The sequence below is a fragment of the Rhinoderma darwinii genome, unplaced genomic scaffold (assembly GCF_050947455.1).
Source record: "Rhinoderma darwinii isolate aRhiDar2 unplaced genomic scaffold, aRhiDar2.hap1 Scaffold_597, whole genome shotgun sequence".
Classification (NCBI taxonomy): Eukaryota; Metazoa; Chordata; class Amphibia; order Anura; family Rhinodermatidae; genus Rhinoderma; species Rhinoderma darwinii.
In genome coordinates, this window is record NW_027464151.1 from 91,712 (window position 1) to 107,890 (window position 16,179).

Below are 16,179 nucleotides of genomic sequence, written 5' to 3' on the forward strand. Positions count from 1 at the left end.
TGTGATAGCCTGCGCGGTACTGATGAGCGTTGCCGCTGTACTGTCCCTTTAAGTGTCCTGACGTCTGTTACAGGTCAGAAAGCCGGAAGAAAGCGAAGAAGAAGAGGAAGAAAGAGAAGAAGCATAAGAAGGAGAAGCGGCGGCGGGCGGACCCCTCATCAGATGACGCAGCGGGGGAGAGGTGAGCGCGGAGGAGGGGGAGGTCACCGAGCAGGCAGGGTCAGCACCCCTGAACCCCGGGATAGAGAGCGTCACATTAACCCGTTATACCGGCCACCCGGCTATAGATTGTAATACAGAAACATCCTGATAATCCGGCAGGTGACAGACGTCCAATGAGCAGGAATCTCTGATTGTCCGGCACTTGACGGATCCATCGCTGATGTACAAGTGAGGGCGTCTGCTCATTGTCCGGCTTCATCTCCACCGCTGACACCCGGTCATGGACCCGTCACTGAGCGGCTCAATATATTACTATCTGGACTATCGGAATGATCAGAACCCTGTGTAGTCCCTTCACACACCACCGGAGGGCGCTCGTCCATCGTGAGATGTGGGGATATTGCACTAGAAATCTGCCGAGGTTCAAGAGAAGTGACCCGGCGCCCGGTAGATTTGCTGGGAGAAGCGGAGGCTTGTGTGATGGCTCCAGCCTGGCGGCGGTGGGGGGGGGTCAGCGGAGGCTTGTGTGATGGCTCCAGCCTGGCGGCGGTGGGGGGGGGGTCAGCGGAGGCTTGTGTGATGGCTCCAGCCTGGCGGCGGTGGGGGGGGGGGGGTCAGCGGAGGCTTGTGTGATGGCTCCAGCCTGGCGGCGGTGGGGGGGGTCAGCGGAGGCTTGTGTGATGGCTCCAGCCTGGCGGCGGCGGCGGGGGGGTCAGCGGAGGCTTGTGTGATGGCTCCAGCCTGGCGGGGGGGGTCAGCGGTGACGTCCTGTATGTGACGCCGGTATCCGCTGAGCCCCGCACCCCGACCTCTTCTACAGTTCATCCCACATAATGCTGAAAAATACAACAATTATTTGGTTAACGAAAGAATCTTTTTATTAGAACAGGACCCCTCGCTAAGTCGACCATAACAAAAAATGATTGTCCAAAGTGAACTACCCCTCAAAAAAAGCCGCTCATTCTAGAGGGTCACCCCTCCTGATGTGTCTGTTCTAGTAATTATTCGTATTCCCCGTTACAGGGGTCGTCCCAAAATCATAAATTATCACCTATTCACAGGATAGGTGATCATTTTCTTATCACTAGGACCCCCACCGATCGTGAGAACAGGGGTCTCCAATCACCAGATCCTCCTCCCTGCCGGACGGCCGTGACGAGCACATTGAGTGGAGCGGTAGTCGCGCATGCGGTCAAAGTCTATGGGACTGACGGAAACGGCCGACTACAGCGCCCACCTATGTCCGTCATTCTCATAGACCGCGATTGGAGCGGTGGGCGCATCCTCGACCGCTGCTCCGTTCTAACAACCCCTGCAGGGAGGAAGATCTGGGGGTTTGGGACCCACGATCGGTTGGGGTCACAGCGATCAGAAAATGAAAAGCGCTCCTGTGAAAAGGATATTTAAAGGGGCGGTCCCAAAAATCATAAAATAACAATTTTGAAACATTTTCTTATAACTCTGCGTTGTGCCGTTCCTCTTTTATTCCTCCTAGAAATGTAGAATAAATTGACAACTGGGTGTTAGACTGTGGATACGCCCCTTTTGACAAGAGCAATGCTGACAGTGAGCACTGATTGGACATTGTCGTCTGTGAAGGGACACGCCCCCAACTGGTAACACCCAGCTGGCAATTTATTCCTATATTTCTAAGAGGAATAAAAACGGAGCGGCACGAGGCCGAGTTCTAAGAAAACGTTTCATAATTATTTCATGAGGAATGTAAGTGTTCACTGCAACGGACGTCCGGGGGGGGGGGCTGCTCCTTAATAGGGAAAACACCCGGTGATGAAGGGGTTAAGAAATGCTCGTACTGCAGACCATGCGGTGTAATATAATGAGGTCGGAGAAGATATAACATGAGGTGATGTGACCCGATATATAATAAGAGACTCGTCATCGGCACCAAAATGTCAACCAAAAATAATCAGAAAAGAACATTCAGCAGATAAATAATACAGAGGATCCTCCCATATAAAAGACAGGAGCGGCTGCCGGGTGCCGTCAATCGCCGGGTGCCATGAGGACAGGAGCGGGTGCCGTCAATCGCCGGGTGTCATGAGGACAGGAGTGGCTGCCGGGTGCCGTCAATCGCCGGGTGCCATGAGGACAGGAGTGGCTGCCGGGTGCCGTCAATCGCCGGGTGCCATGAGGACAGGAGCGTCTTTACAGCCCGGCACAGTGTCTGAGATATAACGCGCAGCCGCCCTCAGCTGAGAAACTCCTGTTAGGACAGGTAATGACCGTACAGGACATGTAATACCAGACCAGACTGTAGGGAGGCGCTACTAGACCGCCACTTCACTTAGGCTTTATTCAGACGAACGTAAAATACGCGCGTGCAACGCGCGTGATTTTCACGCGCGTTGCCCGGACCTATATTAGTCTATGGGGCCGTGCAGACATGTGCGTGATTTTCACGCGCGTTGCCCGGACCTATATTAGTCTATGGGGCCGTGCAGACATGTGCGTGATTTTCACGCGCGTTGCCCGTACCTATATTAGTCTATGGGGCCGTGCAGACATGTGCGTGATTTTCACGCGCGTTGCCCGTACCTATATTAGTCTATGGGGCCGTGCAGACATGTGCGTGATTTTCACGCGCGTTGCCCGTACCTATATTAGTCTATGGGGCCGTGCAGACATGTGCGTGATTTTCACGCGCGTTGCCCGTACCTATATTAGTCTATGGGGCCGTGCAGACATGTGCGTGGTTTTTGCGCAGCGTTGCCCGTACCTATATTAGTCTATGGGGCCGTGCAGACATGTGCGTGATTTTTACGCGCGTTGCCCGTACCTATATTAGTCTATGGGGCCGTGCAGACATGTGCGTGATTTTCACGCGCGTTGCCCGTACCTATATTAGTCTATGGGGCCGTGCAGACATGTGCGTGGTTTTTGCGCAGCGTTGCTCCGTTGCCAAAAAGGCACGACATGTCCGTTGATTCAGCGTTTTCAACGCATCACGCACCCATTGAAGTCAATGGGTGCGTGAGAACAACGCAGGGCACACGGAAGCACCTCCGTACGCACAGCGTTTTTCACGCAACACTTGTTAAGTCTATGTAAATGAGTTGAGCAGACAAAACAACTACACACCAGGACGTGGCTTCACTTTCGGAGCACATGCGCACAGTTTACACCGACATCTGCAGCAATAGGAGCTTTTTTACCTGTAAAACCACCCAAAACCAACAAACACGGGCCAAAGTGTGCGGTAACGTGAAATCTTGGTGCGGACATGTGCTCACAGCAAGCGGGTGTAGGAGAAGGTGTCTTTTTGTAGGCTGCCCTCCCCATTACTCCACCCTCCGTTGTTTGGACGTGCGTAAAAAACGCATGCCATACGCGCGTTAAATACGCTATCACGCTGCCCAAACGGATGGCACACCCAACTCCAACGCAACCGAAACGGCGCGTTTTTCACGCGCGCAAAAACGCAACGTTCGTGTGAATCCAGCCTTAATATAGGTGTTTACCAGAGAAACTAAATGTTCCAGCCAATTACACGCGCCGCAGATCTGGACCATCTGTGACATTGTACCGTATATTGTATCCTAAGGCTGGGTTCACACCAGCACATTAACGTCCGTAATAGACGGACGTATTTCGGGCGGAAGTCCCGGACCGAACACAGTGCAGGGAGCCGGGCATAGTTATGTACGACGCTAGGAGTCCCTGCCTCTCCGTGGAACTGCTGTCCCGTACTGAAAACATGATTACAGTACGGGACAGTTGTCCTCCTAGTGTCGTACATAACTATGATGCTAGGAGCCCGGCTCCCTGCACTGAGTTCGGTCCGGGACTTCCGCCCGAAATACGTCCGTCAATTACGGACGTTAATGTGCTGGTGTGAACCCAGCCTTAGAGATCGCTGTATAACGTAATATCCTGTAATGTAATATATAATGTGATATGACTTGGGGCTTATTCAGATGAACGGGATATACGTCCGTGATTTTCACGCGCCTCGCACGGACCTATGCTAGTCTATGGGGCCGTGCAGACAGTCCGTGATTTTCACACAGCGTGAGTCCGCTGCGAAAAAGTCACGACATGTCCGTTCTTTGGGCGTATTTTGCGCATCACGCACCCATTGAAGTCAATGGGTGCGTGAAAATCACGCCCAGCACACGGAAGCACTTCTGTGGGACGAACGTGATTTGCGCAACAGCTGTGAAAAGTATGAATGAAAACAGAAAAGCACCACGTGCTACAAACATCCAAACGGAGTGTCATAATGATGGCGGCCGCGCGAAAAGCACACAGCCACGCATCAGACGCAGCTCACACAGCCACGCATCATACGCAGCTCACACAGCCACGCATCATACGCAGCTCACACAGCCACGCATCATACGCAGCTCACACAGCCACGCATCATACGCAGCTCACACAGCCACGCATCATATGCAGCTCACACAGCCACGCATCAGACGCAGCTCACACAGCCACGCATCATACGCAGCTCACACAGCCACGCATCATACGCAGCTCACACAGCCACGCATCATACGCAGCTCACACAGCCACGCATCATACGCAGCTCACACAGCCACGCATCAGACGCAGCTCACACAGCCACGCATCAGACGCAGCTCACACAGCCACGCATCAGACGCAGCTCACACAGCCACGCATCATACGCAGCTCACACAGCCACGCATCAGACGCAGCTCACACAGCCACGCATCAGACGCAGCTCACACAGCCACGCATCAGACGCAGCTCACACAGCCACGCATCAGACGCAGCTCACACAGCCACGCATCAGACGCAGCTCACACAGCCACGCATCAGACGCAGCTCACACAGCCACGCATCAGACGCAGCTCACACAGCCACGCATCATACGCAGCTCACACAGCCACGCATCATACGCAGCTCACACAGCCACGCATCATACGCAGCTCACACAGCCACGCATCAGACGCAGCTCACACACGGAGCTGTCAAGTGCCTTTTGCACGCGAAAAACGCATACGCTCGTGTGAATCCGGCCTTACGGTAATATATGACCCGATACGATACATAATGTGTGATCTGCTATAATGTAATATGACCCGATATATAATGTGATCCTTTCGGCCGCTCTTCACTTCTGTGCGCTCCTTCCTTTGTGTCTCCTCCGTTGTCGCGCACTCTCCCCCTTGTGTAATGTGACCGCTCTGACCTGTTATTCTCTATTGTAAGGCGGAAGAGACTGAGCCCCTCCAGGCGTAATCCATCATCATCATCATCTCGCCCCCATGGAGCCGGCGGAGCCGACATCCGTTCATCAGAGCAGAGCCGCTCGCCCAGGATCCGCAGCACGCACCCCCCTGACACACGTTCTTCCAGTGACCTCTCCCCTCATAGGCTGGCAAGGCCCCCCGCCAAGCCGAGGAGGTCGCAGTCTCCGCCTGGGGCCAGACGACGGCATGACTCGGAGGATTAATGGGGCTCCGTGGGGAGTCTCCGGTGTCACTCAGGGACAGCGCTGGCCTGATAAGACGGATGTGACCGGAGCGATCAGAGGGGTCAGCGTCTCCACACCCCCGGATTCATGGCGCGGTCCACGTGCAGCGCGAGAGCCGGGGGAGCCGCTCAGACTTTATATTGTACTTTACATAAATTGCTTTATTTTTCTCAGATTCACCATAAATTCTCAGCCGGTTTTATCTTCTGTGAATACGTTTTATATTAACCCCTTCGCGCTCAGCTCAGTAATAGTACTGACCTGAGTTAACACGGCGCCATCTTTCCCCGGCGCGTGTCTGAGCTGTGATAGCCTGCTGTCGGAAACAGCAGGTATCACAGCTTAGTGTGCAGGGACCGATCGCGGTGGTCCCCGCCAATTAACCCCTTAGAAGCCGCGTTCAATAGTGATCGCGGCTTCTTAGGGGTTAAGCTGCCATCGCCGGCCTGCTACACGATAGCGGGCCGCGATGGCTACTATGGCAACCAGAATCCTAACAATGGACTCTGGCTACGCCATCGACGGAAGCCTAGTCAGGACCCACTATGCTTGCTGTCAGCGAACAGCTGACAGTTCTAATACACTGCACTACGCATGTAGTGCAGTGTATTAGAATAGCGATCAGAGCCTCCTGCCCTCATGTCCCCTAGTGGGACAAAGTAAAAAAAGTGTGAAAATAAAAGTTTTAAAAGTAATAAAAGTCAAAATCCCCCTTTTTCCCTTATCAGTCCTTTTATTATTAATATAAATAAACAAATAAACTATACATAATTGGTATCGCCGCGTCCGTAACGGCCTGAACTCCAAAACGATGTTGTTATTTATCCCGCACGGTGAACGCCGTAACAGAAAATAATAATAAACCGAACCACAATCACAATTCTTTGGTCACTTCACCTCCCAAAAAATGGAATAAAAAGAGATCAAAAAGTCGCATGTACCGAAAAATGGTCCTGATGGAAACTACAGTTCGTTACGCAAAAAATAAGTCCTCGCACGGCGTTATGGATTGAAAAATAAAACGTTCTGGCTCTTAGAATAAGGAACACAAAAAGTGAATTATACTTTACAAAATGTATTTTATTGTGCAAACGCCATAAGACATAAAAAACTATAAACATCTGATATCGCCGTAATCGTATCGCCCCGCAGAATAACGTGAATATGTCATTTATAGCGCACGGTGAACGCTGTAAAAAAAATATAATATAAAACAATAGTAGAATTGCTGTTTTTTAGTCACCACGCCACCTAAAAATAGAATAAAAACTGATCAAAAAGCCGCATGCACCCCAAGAAAACTACAATGTATTCCTCAAGGGGTCTAGTTTCCAAAAAGGGGTCACTTTTGGGGGGTTCCCAATGTTTTAGTACCACAAGACCTCTTCAAACCGGACATGGTGCCTAATAAATTAAATTTCACCTCTACTTTGCTCTAAATTCCTGTGAAACATCTAAAGGGTTAATAAACTTTCTAAATGCTGTTGTGAATACTTTGAGGGGTCTAGTTTCTAAAATGGGGTGTTTGATGGGGGTTTCTAATATATGGGCCCCTCAAAGCAACTTCAGATCTGAACTGGAAACTAAAAAATAAAATAAATAAGTGAGGCAATACTTGGCTTCTTACATTATACTGATAATGAGCCGTGCCCACCCCGAGATGACCCCAGTTTTGACCGTTTGTATAAACGGAGACCCCTATTAGACCGTTCCAGTGCCCGGTTTTCCCAGCATTCACCCCCGAGAAGTGTATTTCTATTGATGAGTCCTTGGTACATTTTAAGGGGAGGCTTCAATTCCGCGAGTACCTGCCGGGTAAGAGGGCAAGGTATGGCGTGAAGATGTATAAGCTGCGAGAGTGCATCAGGGTATACCTACAGATTTAGGATATATGAAGGGAAGGACACCAGTATTCAGCCCCCAGAATGCCCCCCCCCCCTTACTGGGAGTTAATGCAAAAATTGTGTGGGATTTGGTGCACCCACTGCTGGACCAGGGTCACCACCTCTACCTGGATAATTTATATACCAGCGTCCCACTCTTCAGGTGCCTCGCTTCCAGAAGTCATGCGGCATGCGGCACGGCTAGAAGAAATCTGAGAGGCCTCCCTAAGAATCTGCAGGGCAAACAAGAAGGGGTGAGAGCCGGGCACATTCTAGCAGCAACATATTGTGTGTCAAGTACAAGACAAGGGAGATGCCACACCAGTACCCATGTACCTGTACGAGGTACCAGCACAGAGACCCCCAAACCAGACTGCATCCTGGACTACAATAGGTACATGGGAGGGGTGGACTTGTCAGATCAAGCCCTGAAGCCCTACAGCGCCATGCGGTGTGGTATAAGAAGCTGGCCGGGCACATTATACAGATGGCTTTGTACAATGCGTACGTGCTACGTCGATGTGCAGGCCAGAGGGGAACTTTCCTGGAATTTCAAGAGGTGATTATCAAGAAACTAATATTTAGGGACCAAGAAGGGGGGGGGGGGCACCCAGTACTTCTTGAAGCGAGGCCACACGCATCGTACCAGGGCAACACTTCCAGGAGAAGTTCCCCAAACTGGCAAGAAGGGAAAAAGTCAAAAGAGGTGCAAAGTCTGCTATAAGAGGGGGATAAGGGAGGACACAATATATCAATGTGACACGTGTCCCGAATAACCAGAGCTCTGTATGAAAGAGTGTTTTCAAATTTATCATCTATCCCTTTATTTTTAATTTACCCCAGTTTTACTCGCTCTGATCCACTTCGCCCAGCTTACCCCTCCTCATCTTTCCCCTCTGAGCCCTGCTGTGTGCCCAGGCAGCTGATAACAGCCACATGGAGGGTATTGCCGTACCCGGGAGAACCCACATTACAGTTTATGGGGTGTATGTCTCCGGTGGCGCATGCTGGGCACAATATATCAGACACTGAATTGGCATATATGTATAGAAAATTGCAAATTTCACTCTGCACCAACTGCTGCACATTATCTTTTACACAATACCTGTGGGGTCAAAATGCTCACTACACCTCTAGATGAATGCCTTAAGGGGTGTAGATTTTAAAACAGGGTCACTTCTCGGGGGTTTCAACTGTACCGGTACCTCAGGGGCTTCTGCGTACAAGACTTAGCACCAGAAAAGCTCCAGTAGGCCAAATGGTGGTCCTTTCCTTCTGAGCCCTGCCGTATGCCCAGGCAGCTAATAACAGCCACATGTAGGGTATTGCCGTACCCCGGAGAACCCACATTACAGTTTATGAGGTGTATGTCTCCGGTGGCACATGCTGGGCACAATATATCGGACACTGACATGGCATACATATATAGAAAACTGCAAATCTCACTCTGCACCATCTGCCTCGCATTACCTTTTAGACAATACCTGTGGAATCAAAATGCTCACTACACCTCTAGATGAATGCCTTAAGGGGTGTCGTTTTTAAAATGGGGTCACTTCTCGGGGGTTTCAACTGTACTGATACCTCAGGGGCTTCTGCACACATGACTTCGCACCAGAAAATTCCCAGTAGGCCACATGGTGGTCCTTTCCTTCTGAGCCCTCCCATGGGCCCAAACGGCAGTTTATCACCACAAATAGGGTATTGCCGCACTCAGGACAAATTGGGCAACAAAATGGGGCATTTTGTTCCCTGTGAAAATAAGAAATTCTGATCAAAAATTACATCTTATTGGAAAAATTGTCATTCTTTTAATTTCACAGCCCAATTCAAATACGCACTGTGAAAAAACTACGGGGTCAAAATGGTAACAACAACCATAAATGAATTCCTTGAGGGGTGCAGTTTACAAAATGGGGTCACTATTGGGGGATTCCTACTGTTTTGGCACCTCAACACCTCTTCAAACCTGGCATGCTGCCTAAAATATATTCTAATAAAAAAGAGGCCCCACAATGCACTAGGTGCTTCTTTGCTTCTGGGGCTTGTGTTTTAGTCCACGAGCGCAGTAGGGCCACATGTGGGACATTTCTAAAAACGGCAGAATCTGGACAATACATATTTAGTAGTGTTTCTCTGGTAAAACCTTCTTTGTTACAGAAAAAAAATAGAATCAAATTGAAATTCAGCAAGAAATTTCACCTCCACTTTGCTTTAATTCCTGTGAAATGCCTGAAGGGTTAAAAAAACCTTTCTAAATGCTGTTTTGAATACTTTGAGGGGTCTAGTTTTTAAAATGGGGTGTTTTATGGGGGTTTCTAATACATAGGCCCCACAAAGCCACTTCAGAACTCAAGAGGTACCTTAAAAAAAAGACTTTTGAAATTTTCTTAAGAATATGAGAAATTGCTGTTTATGTTCTAAGCCTTGTAACGCCCAAGAAAAATAAAATAATGTTCAAAAAACGATGCCAATCTAAAGTAGACATATGGGAAATGTGAACTAGTAACTATTTTGGGTGGTATAACCGTCTGTTTTACAAGCACATGCATTTAAATTCGGAAAAATTCTATTTTTTCAGATTTTTCTCAAAATTGTGCAATTTTTCACAAATAAACACTGAATATATCGACCAAATTTTACCACTAACATAAAGCCCAATGTCTCATGAGAAAACAATCTCAGAATCGCTTGGATAGGTTTAAGCATTCCGACGTTATTACCACATAAAGTGAAATATGTCAGATTTAAAAAAATGGGCTCTGAGCCTTAAGGCCCAAACTAGGCTGCGACCTTAAGGGGTTAATAATAAAATCTCCTCTCCCAAATGTCTGCGCTCCTCCCCCGCATAGCGGACGATCCGTGCCCCCCCGTATATAGTCCGGAGGCCTCACCGCTGCAGCAGCTCCTAAACCTTATCCATGACACACCTTATCCCAGACCTCTCCCCCTTATGTATATACAGGTGTAATGTTATATATAGATAGATAGAGAGAGAGAGAGGAGTGTCCCGTATACACCGGTGTAATGTTATATATAGAGAGAGGAGTGTCCCGTATACACCGGTGTAATGTTATATATAGAGAGAGGAGAGTGTCCTGTATACACAGGTGTAATGTTATATATAGAGAGAGGAGAGTCCCGTATACACCGGTGTAATGTTATATATAGAGAGGAGAGTGTCCCGTATACACAGGTGTAATGTTATATATAGAGAGAGGAGAGTGTCCCGTATACACCGGTGTAATGTTATATATAGAGAGGAGAGTGTCCCGTATACACCGGTGTAATGTTATATATAGAGAGAGGAGTGTCCCGTATACACCGGTGTAATGTTATATATAGAGAGAGGAGAGTGTCCTGTATACACCGGTGTAATGTTATATATAGAGAGAGGAGAGTGTCCCGTATACACAGGTGTAATGTTATATATAGAGAGAGGAGTGTCCCGTATACACAGGTGTAATGTTATATATAGAGAGGAGAGTGTCCCGTATACACCGGTGTAATGTTATATATAGAGAGAGGAGAGTGTCCTGTATACACAGGTGTAATGTTATATATAGAGAGAGGAGAGTCCCGTATACACCGGTGTAATGTTATATATAGAGAGGAGAGTGTCCCGTATACACAGGTGTAATGTTATATATAGAGAGAGGAGTGTCCCGTATACACAGGTGTAATGTTATATATAGAGAGAGGAGTGTCCCGTATACACCGGTGTAATGTTATATATAGAGAGGAGAGTGTCCCGTATACACCGGTGTAATGTTATATATAGAGAGAGGAGAGTGTCCCGTATACACCGGTGTAATGTTATATATAGAGAGAGGAGAGTGTCCCGTATACACCGGTGTAATGTTATATATAGAGAGGAGAGTGTCCCGTATACACAGGCGTCATGTTATATATAGAGAGGAGAGTGTCCCGTATACACCGGTGTAATGTTATATATAGAGAGAGGAGAGTGTCCCGTATACACCGGTGTAATGTTATATATAGAGAGAGGAGTGTCCCGTATACACCGGTGTAATGTTATATATAGAGAGAGGAGAGTGTCCCGTATACACCGGTGTAATGTTATATATAGAGAGAGGAGTGTCCCGTATACACAGGTGTAATGTTATATATAGAGAGGAGAGTGTCCCGTATACACCGGTGTAATGTTATATATAGAGAGAGGAGAGTGTCCCGTATACACAGGTGTAATGTTATATATAGAGAGGAGAGTGTCCCGTATACACAGGTGTAATGTTATATATAGAGAGAGGAGTGTCCCGTATACACCGGTGTAATGTTATATATAGAGAGAGGAGTGTCCCGTATACACCGGTGTAATGTTATATATAGAGAGAGGAGAGTGTCCCGTATACACCGGTGTAATGTTATATATAGAGAGAGGAGAGTGTCCCGTATACACCGGTGTAATGTTATATATAGAGAGAGGAGAGTGTCCCGTATACACCGGTGTAATGTTATATATAGAGAGGAGAGTGTCCCGTATACACAGGTGTAATGTTATATATAGAGAGAGGAGAGTGTCCCGTATACACAGGTGTAATGTTATATATAGAGAGAGGAGAGTGTCCCGTATACACCGGTGTAATGTTATATATAGAGAGAGGAGAGTGTCCCGTATACACCGGTGTAATGTTATATATATATAGAGAGGAGAGTGTCCCGTATACACCGGTGTAATGTTATATATAGAGAGAGGAGAGTGTCCCGTATACACAGGTGTAATGTTATATATATAGAGAGGAGAGTGTCCCGTATACACCGGTGTAATGTTATATATAGAGAGAGGAGAGTGTCCCGTATACACAGGTGTAATGTTATATATATAGAGAGGAGAGTGTCCCGTATACACAGGTGTAATGTTATATATAGAGAGAGGAGAGTGTCCCGTATACACCGGTGTAATGTTATATATAGAGAGAGGAGTGTCCCGTATACACAGGTGTAATGTTATATATATAGAGAGGAGTGTCCCGTATACACCGGTGTAATGTTATATATAGAGAGGAGAGTGTCCCGTATACACCGGTGTAATGTTATATATAGAGAGAGGAGAGTGTCCCGTATACACCGGTGTAATGTTATATATAGAGAGGAGAGTGTCCCGTATACACAGGTGTAATGTTATATATAGAGAGAGGAGTGTCCCGTATATACAGGTGTAATGTTATATATATAGAGAGGAGAGTGTCCCGTATACACAGGTGTAATGTTATATATATAGAGAGGAGAGTGTCCCGTATACACAGGTGTAATGTTATATATATAGAGAGGAGAGTGTCCCGTATACACCGGTGTAATGTTATATATAGAGAGGAGAGTGTCCCGTATACACAGGTGTAATGTTATATATAGAGAGAGGAGAGTGTCCCGTATACACAGGTGTAATGTTATATATAGAGAGGAGAGTGTCCCGTATACACCGGTGTAATGTTATATATATAGAGAGGAGTGTCCCGTATACACAGGTGTAATGTTATATATATAGAGAGAGGAGAGTGTCCCGTATACACAGGTGTAATGTTATATATAGAGAGAGGAGAGTGTCCCGTATACACAGGTGTAATGTTATATATAGAGAGGAGAGTGTCCCGTATACACAGGCGTCATGTTATATATAGAGAGAGGAGAGTGTCCCGTATACACAGGCGTCATGTTATATATAGAGAGGAGAGTGTCCCGTATACACAGGTGTAATGTTATATATATAGAGAGGAGAGTGTCCCGTATACACCGGTGTAATGTTATATATAGAGAGAGGAGAGTGTCCCGTATACACAGGTGTAATGTTATATATAGAGAGAGGCGAGTGTCCCGTATACACAGGTGTAATGTTATATATATATAGAGAGGAGAGTGTCCCGTATACACCGGTGTAATGTTATATATAGAGAGGAGAGTGTCCCGTATACACAGGTGTAATGTTATATATAGAGAGGAGAGTGTCCCGTATACACAGGTGTAATGTTATATATAGAGAGGAGAGTGTCCCGTATACACCGGTGTAATGTTATATATAGAGAGGAGAGTGTCCCGTATACACAGGTGTAATGTTATATATAGATAGATAGAGAGAGAGAGAGGAGTGTCCCGTATACACAGGTGCAATGTTATATATAGAGAGGAGAGTGTCCCGTATACACAGGCGTCATGTTATATATAGAGAGGAGAGTGTCCCGTATACACAGGTGTAATGTTATATATAGAGAGGAGAGTGTCCCGTATACACAGGTGTAATGTTATATATATAGAGAGGAGTGTCCCGTATACACAGGTGTAATGTTATATATAGAGAGGAGTGTCCCGTATACACAGGTGTAATGTTATATATAGAGAGAGGAGTGTCCCGTATACACAGGTGTAATGTTATATATATAGAGAGGAGAGTGTCCCGTATACACAGGTGTAATGTTATATATATAGAGAGGAGAGTGTCCCGTATACACAAGTGTAATGTTATATATAGAGAGGAGAGTGTCCCGTATACACAGGTGTAATGTTATATATATAGAGAGGAGAGTGTCCCGTATACACAGGTGTAATGTTATATATATAGAGAGGAGAGTGTCCCGTATACACAGGTGTAATGTTATATATATAGAGAGGAGTGTCCCGTATACACAGGTGTAATGTTATATATATAGTTAGGAGTGTCCCGTATACACCGGTGTAATGTTATATAGAGAGGAGAGTGTCCCGTATACACAGGTGTAATGTTATATATAGAGAGGAGAGTGTCCCGTATACACCGGTGTAATGTTATATATAGAGAGGAGAGTGTCCCGTATACACAGGTGTAATGTTATATATATAGAGAGGAGAGTGTCCCGTATACACAGGTGTAATGTTATATATAGAGAGGAGAGTGTCCCGTATACACAGGTGTAATGTTATATATAGAGAGAGGAGAGTGTCCCGTATACACAGGTGTAATGTTATATATAGAGAGAGGAGTGTCCCGTATACACAGGTGTAATGTTATATATATAGAGAGGAGTGTCCCGTATACACAGGTGTAATGTTATATATAGAGAGAGGAGAGTGTCCCGTATACACAGGTGTAATGTTATATATAGAGAGAGGAGTGTCCCGTATACACAGGTGTAATGTTATATATAGAGAGAGGAGAGTGTCCCGTATACACAGGTGTAATGTTATATATAGAGAGAGGAGTGTCCCGTATACACAGGTGTAATGTTATATATATAGAGAGGAGAGTGTCCCGTATACACAGGTGTAATGTTATATATATAGAGAGGAGAGTGTCCCGTATACACAGGCGTCATGTTATATATATAGAGAGAGAGGAGTGTCCCGTATACACCGGTGTAATGTTATATATAGAGAGGAGAGTGTCCCGTATACACAGGTGTAATGTTATATATAGAGAGAGGAGAGTGTCCCGTATACACAGGTGTAATGTTATATATAGAGAGAGGAGAGTGTCCCGTATACACAGGTGTAATGTTATATATAGAGAGAGGAGAGTGTCCCGTATACACAGGTGTAATGTTATATATATAGAGAGAGAGGAGTGTCCCGTATACACCGGTGTAATGTTATATATAGAGAGGAGAGTGTCCCGTATACACAGGTGTAATGTTATATATAGAGAGAGGAGAGTGTCCCGTATACACAGGTGTAATGTTATATATAGAGAGAGGAGAGTGTCCCGTATACACAGGTGTAATGTTATATATAGAGAGAGGAGAGTGTCCCGTATACACAGGTGTAATGTTATATATAGAGAGAGGAGAGTGTCCCGTATACACAGGTGTAATGTTATATATAGAGAGAGGAGTGTCCCGTATACACAGGTGTAATGTTATATATATAGAGAGGAGTGTCCCGTATACACAGGTGTAATGTTATATATAGAGAGGAGAGTGTCCCGTATACACCGGTGTAATGTTATATATAGAGAGAGGAGTGTCCCGTATACACCGGTGTAATGTTATATATATAGAGAGGAGAGTGTCCCGTATACACAGGTGTAATGTTATATATATAGAGAGGAGAATGTCCCGTATACACAGGTGTAATGTTATATATAGAGAGGAGAGTGTCCCGTATACACAGGTGTAATGTTATATATAGAGAGGAGAGTGTCCCGTATACACAGGTGTAATGTTATATATAGAGAGAGGAGTGTCCCGTATACACAGGTGTAATGTTATATATATAGAGAGGAGAGTGTCCCGTATACACCGGTGTAATGTTATATATATAGAGAGGAGTGTCCCGTATACACAGGTGTAATGTTATATATAGAGAGGAGAGTGTCCCGTATACACAGGTGTAATGTTATATATATAGTTACATAGTACGGCTGAAAAAAGACACATGTCCATCAAGTTCAACCAAGGGAAGGGAAAAGGGAAGGAAAAATTTCTACACATAGGAGCTAATATTTTTTTGTTCTAGGAAATTATCTAACCCTTTTTTAAAGCCATCTACTGTCCCTGCTGTGACGGCTCCTGCGGTGTCTCCTGTCCCTGCTGTGACGGCTCCTGCGGTGTCTACTGTCCCTGCTGTGACGGCTCCTGCGGTGTCTCCTGTCCCTGCTGTGACGGCTCCTGCGGTGTCTACTGTCCCTGCTGTGACGGCTCCTGCGGTGTCTACTGTACCTGCTGTGACGGCTCCTGCGGTGTCTACTGT

The 16,179-nt window shown here is 46.4% G+C and overlaps 1 protein-coding gene across 3 annotated transcripts in view; it reads left to right on the forward strand.

Moving 5' to 3' along the window:
* Positions 1-7,111, forward strand: part of CUNH1orf35 (chromosome unknown C1orf35 homolog) — an 18,291-nt gene extending 11,180 nt beyond the window's left edge. For all 3 annotated transcript variants that reach the window (XM_075848976.1, XM_075848978.1, XM_075848977.1), the window contains exons 8-9: positions 74-181; positions 5,356-7,111. In XM_075848976.1, coding sequence (XP_075705091.1) covers positions 74-181; positions 5,356-5,599 — 352 coding nt within the window. In that variant the 3' untranslated portion in view covers positions 5,600-7,111. The remainder of the gene's footprint in view (positions 1-73; positions 182-5,355) is intronic.
* Positions 7,112-16,179: the final 9,068 nt, after the last annotated feature.